Genomic DNA, 5,570 nt, shown 5'->3' on the forward strand with positions numbered 1-5,570 from the left:
TGGAGTCTACCATTGTTATACTTCCAGAAATAAGTGACGAGGTGCTGGTGGCGCAGGCAGCCATCTTCTTGCAGGGAGGCTTCGATACTACGGCCTCCGCTCTCGCCTTCATCACGTACGAGCTGGCGCATCTGCCAGATATCCAGGTATATGACTGTATGCCGCTTGTGTACTGATAATTTGTCATCATCACCAGCCATACGTTTGGTTTTATATATCATCATCTAGTTTTCGTTGGCGACTCCGTAAGCGTGGAATTAAAAAACAAAAGTAAGAAGCCTATGTGTTCTTCCAGACTATCCTCTTCATCTTTGTAAAATATCATCGAAATCCGTTTAGTAGTTTAAGCTACAAACTTTAACAAACATGCATACATCTAAACTTTCGCATTTATAATATTAGTATGTTATATAAAGAGGAAAGGTTTATATTTTTGTATTTATTAAAATTACTCTAAAACTGATGGGCCGATTTTAAAAAATCTTTCACCATTAAAAAGCTACGTTATCAGTGAGTAACGTAAACTACATTTTTATAAATTCTCTCTAGTAATATAATTGGTTTCAGGACAAGTTGTACGATGAAATGATAGAGATAAAACGAAACAGCGGTGACGCGGAGCTCGATATAGAGCAGCTGCAGGCCGCTAAATATCTAGATTGTGTTATTAAAGGTATGTACTTAGTGCTTTAGATTTTATACTTTTACAATTATTTAATCGAAAATATCGCTCTGATTTTTGTAACAACTTATCATAACTGAATAATCGTAATTAAGATCTCCTTATTATTTTAATCTAGAAATTGACTTACGAAATTCATTAAAATAGAAGTTATACATGTGTCGATATTTCTGTCATCTCCAAAGCCAGTCACTGGCATGCTGTGAACACGCGTTGTTGTTGTGCAGTTGTGCAGAGTATGCCAGTATTGATTGAATAAACAGACAACTACGCGATACTCGCGCCGCTAATATTAGTTTCATAGTATAGTACCAGTATTTAGTATTGTATTTGTACTTATAGTATTGTACTCGTATTTATTACTTGTAGTACACTAGTATGTATCTGTACTTATTACTTATTTTATCTTATTATTAATTTCTTAAAGAAGAAAGATTCATATTTTTGTATTTTTGGTCCATTCACGTATAAACTACTGGGCCTATTTTAAAAATTCTTTTACCGTTGGAAAGGTAATTTATCTGAGAGTAACATGGGCTGTATTTTTTTAATTTCACGCCGAAGAATAACAAATAACTAACACACCTGTAGTTCTCCTATTGTTGTCAGGAGCGTCGGAGTACCTATTGCTAGATTTTCACTTATATTTCAGAGGGCCTGAGGAAGTATCCGCCTATGGGTTGGCTGGACAGAGTGGCGGGGGTAGACTATGAAGTGGACGAGACGTTAACCATCCCCGCAGGCACCCCCATCTACGTGAACGCCATCGGCATGCACTACAACCCCCAGCACTACCCCGACCCCCTAAAGTTCGACCCTGATCGTTTCCTGAAAGAGAACGACAATGACATTAAATCCTTAACTTATATCCCATTCGGTGAAGGGCCCAGGATGTGTATCGGTAAGTTCCAATTGACATTAAAAGGGGCCAAGAGCATTTGGCGGGGGATGTGACGCATAGGTATAGGAAATTTTCTCTTTCTTTGCATCCTTTCCTTTGTTGGTTAAATGTAAGCATCTGCAAAGGAAACATATAGACAACGGTCGCTTTGATATTTCGGTGAATTCCGGTGGTCATTTATCACCTACTGCAAAACGTTATCTTCATTATTGTTTTAAGGTGCATGTTCTTTTGCGTCACTTGTTTACTTAAACTTCTATTTATTTATCAAAGAAATTTTTTGTGTCAAAGAACTATATTAGTGTTATTTATGTCGCCAGGTCGTAGATTCGCGATGCAGAACATGGCTCACACACTATCCAACATAGTCCTCAATTACAAGATCCTGCCGACCCCCCGCGGCCCGCCGCACACCGACATACCCATAGAGAAGAAAGGTTTATTCCTTTTCCCAGGAGAAAATCTGTTCTTGCAATTCGTACCCAGAAATGTTTGAAATAATTTTTAATGGCGCAATGAATTTTTTGTACTAAATCTACATTTGAAAGAGTCCTTATTTACCTTTTTGAATGAATCAGTTAAGTGAAATAGTTTCTTTTACAAGTTTACATAATGTAATTTAGTCAATAAATACTTGTTTGAAATTAAAATAAACGAATTATTTATAATAAATATTTGTATTTTAGTAGTCTATTTCAAAAACATTGAAAGAAAAACACTTTTGCGTTTCACAGAACCCTTTGATGCATAAATGGGATCGTATTTTGCGATATTTTGTACAAATGCAAGGTAAAGCCACACTGTAAAGGTAAGCTTTCACGGTGACAAATTCTGAGAACTGCCGTTTGATTTTAAAGGTGTAGTTCGTCGAAACGCAAATTCCAATATTTCTGTGGTAATGAACGTTTATTGCATACGTGTTATTTCGCTGCTTGTGTAAATTAAAATCAACTGATTTTAAGTACTTTCTATTTCTTATTTTTTAACTACGGGAGACTGTTTTATATCAAAATAATGGTTTAAGTCCTAGACTCAAATATTGTGTATAATTTCTCTCCGGGCGACACGAAGATCCCTTTCTCTTCAATATGGATGTGTGCGGGCAGCGCGGCGGCGGGCGGCGGCCGCCAGCTGTAGCGGACAACGAGGTGACACAGCGCAGTCAAGAAAGTCTGCTCTCCGAAGCGACGACCTGACAAATAAAGGAATATACAATAGAACCTCGACAACTCAAACCTCTATAACTTAAAATATTTTGTGTTTTGGACTTTAACTTATCGAGGTTCTAGTGTTCATATTTTCTTTGGCGGCTCTTTGCCGCGCTCGACGTTCGCTGACATACTTTTCTCAGTAACCTGGGGTGTGGGTATTTTTAATTTTCAAAATAAAGATATACAGAATTCTATATTTAAATTTACATCAATCTTATCTCTATATCACAGTTTTATTACATTCTCTAGCCTAAAACAGTAAAATGAAATTAAAAATGAATAAAATCTTACTAAAACTTAAATAGAGATTCATATTACACGTTTGTAAAAAGAGATCTATCACATTCCCGCCTGCATCTTCCTTCTACCAGCTACTTCCAGTCAAAGTCCCGACCAAATTGGTCCTCCAGTTGCAGAGATAGCGCTCCGGTAGCCATTACGACGCGGAATTAAAAAAATGTAGCCTATAACATGCCCCTCAATGTCAGCTACCCTCCAGTGAAAGTCCGGTCGAAGTCGGCTTAGCCATTTCGGAGATTACACGGAACAAACACGGCTTGCGGACAGACAGACTAAAATTTTTAAATGCAATTTTCGTTATTAGCAACAGAAATACATCATCTTCCCGAAATCTGGAATCTTCATTTGATATTATATGTGTAAGAAGAATGTTGATTATTTAACTATACAGGCAAAAAAATAACCAGAGATCAATAATAAAAGAAGAAAAGTGTTTTCGTTACCTATACACATTCTTGGTCCTTCCCCGAAAGGTATATAACTAAAAGGCGGTATTTTCTTCTCGTTTTCTGGCAGAAATCTATCAGGATTGAACTGCATTGGCTCGGGGAATATGTCAGGGTCGTAATGCAGGCCGAGAGCGTTGACGTAGAGCGGGGTGCCGGCGGAGATCGTCAACTTGTCGTCGATGCGGTAGTCGGCGGCCGCCACGCGGTCCAGCCACCCCATAGACATGTATTTTCTAAACGTTTCTAAAATAATATTAACACTATAATTACTATTAATATAAAGATACCACTTCTAGAATGAAAATCAGTGCTATTGAAAGGGTTAAGATGTAAATCTAACGCTGTTATATCAGTACTCTATACTAATAAAATAAAGCGTAAAAACACATCACTTTGTGGCGTAAGATGTTAGCAATCACAGCAAATTTTTGAATATTTTCTTCTATAGGCTACATATTATCACGCTTTTAAACTTAGGGGTTAAATAAATTGGAAAAAAACATCATGTGTGAAAGGGACCACAAGCTACAAGCTGCCAACATCAAGAAAGCAAATGTCAATTAAACAATGAAATATTTTTTTATAATCTAATGCGGATGAAGCCGCACGGGTACAGCTAGTTTTATACAACAAAAATAAACCGAGCGCAAAGATTATTTTCTTGTGCCTGTGAACTACAAATATGGTTAGTTAAAATGTAGTTAATTACCTTTCATAACACACTGCATAAGTGTTAATTCATTGAGGGCGCTTGGATCGAGATCTTTGTTCCCGTTTCTCTTCTTAACTTCACACACTTCTTTATAAAGTTTCTCCTGAAACATTATAAATTTGATTTTTAATCTAATTTTTAATTAACTAGTTTGTTGTATTGCTTTACTTTGATATGATATAATTGGATATTTTTTTTTAAAATCGTGTACACCGGCTCATCTTAAAGAAAAATAATTAAATGTTTTACTTGTAGCTGTGGAAGGAAAGCCAGTTCGTAAGTACAGAAGGAGAGCGTGGAGGCGACCGTGTCGTAGCCGCCTTGCAGGAATATCGCCGCCTGCGCGATCAGTGTGTCTTCTGAAATATCTGGAAGAAAATACCGTTTACTCTAAATTTATTGCAGAAATTTTATAAATTTATAAGTAGAAAATGATCGAGTACCTTTATTTTCCTTTTCATAATCCTGTTTGATTTTGCGCAGAACATTTATGAGGTCATTCTCAGAGGTGTCACCGTAGTACCCGCCGCGCTCTGCGATTATTTTGTAGTACACCTTCCTGAAGTATGTCACTGTACTCTTTGGGAAGAAAGAAAATCTGAAATATACGAGTGTTTCTTTTTGAAGAGCCAACGATTGTTAAAGATGAAGATTGTTCATTTGAATTCTGTAGAATATTCGATCAGACAAAATACATGGCATGAATAATTTGGTCCTATTAAAGACTTACCCAAAGACGTCCACCATTTCTGGGAAGAAGAATATACAAGCCCAGGCGAAACCGCGGAGCGCGCTATACTTCATGAACTCCTTGGTGACGGTGCGCAGCGCGCTCCGCCCCGACAGCGTCGCCTCGCTCTCCACACCAAAAGACGTGGTACCGATCACGTCCGTCGAGAAGTCCGTATACATCAACTGTCGATAACACCATTGAAGCAAGGCAAGGCAAAGGCAACAGACGCAGTTGCAGCTACAATATCTTAAAAAACCGATTTTAACTGCCTTCTTATCAATAAGTATATTTTACTGTAAGGTTTCCGAAGGTATAATTGCCCTATTGGCCTTCATTCTTATTATCTATCGCTGCATCTTACATACATTTGGTATTTCTTTTTTAAGCCGATAAATGCTTACTTTGAGGTCGACTCGACCATTGGTGTCCATGTCATTTTGTATCCTCTGCATGAGCTGCTTGCTCTTAAGGGTCATGAAGGGCTGCAGGTGCCGCAGCCGCGACGCCGTGAACATCACCGTGAGGCGTCGCCGCATCTCTGACCATGTTGGATCCTATCACGGGACTAACTTAGTTACTTAT

The 5,570-nt window shown here is 37.9% G+C and overlaps 2 protein-coding genes across 2 annotated transcripts in view; one reads left to right on the top strand and one right to left on the bottom strand.

The window, feature by feature from the left end:
• Window positions 1–2,139, top strand: part of LOC106106468 (cytochrome P450 3A19-like) — a 4,661-nt gene extending 2,522 nt beyond the window's left edge. Inside the window, exons 5-8 of the mRNA XM_013287047.1 lie at window positions 5–146; window positions 568–673; window positions 1,335–1,583; window positions 1,904–2,139. Coding sequence (XP_013142501.1) covers window positions 5–146; window positions 568–673; window positions 1,335–1,583; window positions 1,904–2,079 — 673 coding nt within the window. The 3' untranslated portion in view covers window positions 2,080–2,139. The remainder of the gene's footprint in view (window positions 1–4; window positions 147–567; window positions 674–1,334; window positions 1,584–1,903) is intronic.
• A 101-nt stretch (window positions 2,140–2,240) lies between these two features.
• On the bottom strand, window positions 2,241–5,564 carry LOC106106783 (cytochrome P450 3A19-like). The gene is made up of 7 exons (XM_013287442.1): window positions 5,390–5,564; window positions 4,986–5,170; window positions 4,699–4,853; window positions 4,505–4,623; window positions 4,253–4,358; window positions 3,538–3,786; window positions 2,241–2,775 (listed from the first exon to the last, which is right to left on the bottom strand). The coding sequence occupies exons 1-7, from the start codon at window positions 5,522–5,524 to the stop codon at window positions 2,603–2,605; spliced, it is 1,122 nt and encodes a 373-aa protein (XP_013142896.1). The 5' UTR covers window positions 5,525–5,564; the 3' UTR covers window positions 2,241–2,602.
• Between the last annotated feature and the right edge of the window lie 6 nt (window positions 5,565–5,570).

This window comes from Papilio polytes, unplaced genomic scaffold, assembly GCF_000836215.1.
Source record: "Papilio polytes unplaced genomic scaffold, Ppol_1.0 DF822178.1, whole genome shotgun sequence".
Taxonomy (NCBI): Eukaryota; Metazoa; Arthropoda; class Insecta; order Lepidoptera; family Papilionidae; genus Papilio; species Papilio polytes.

Excerpts from the sequence above, each read along its gene's own strand:
- LOC106106783 (XM_013287442.1), bottom strand. The coding sequence starts at position 5,524 with ATGCGGCGACGCCTCACGGTGATGTTCACGGCGTCGCGGCTGCGGCAC. Across the intron at positions 5,171-5,389 it reads ATGGTCGAGTCGACCTCAAA|TTGATGTATACGGACTTCTC; the intron begins GTAAGCATTTAT and ends TGTTATCGACAG. Across the intron at positions 3,787-4,252 it reads TATGCAGTGTGTTATGAAAG|AAACGTTTAGAAAATACATG; the intron begins GTAATTAACTAC and ends ATATTATTTTAG.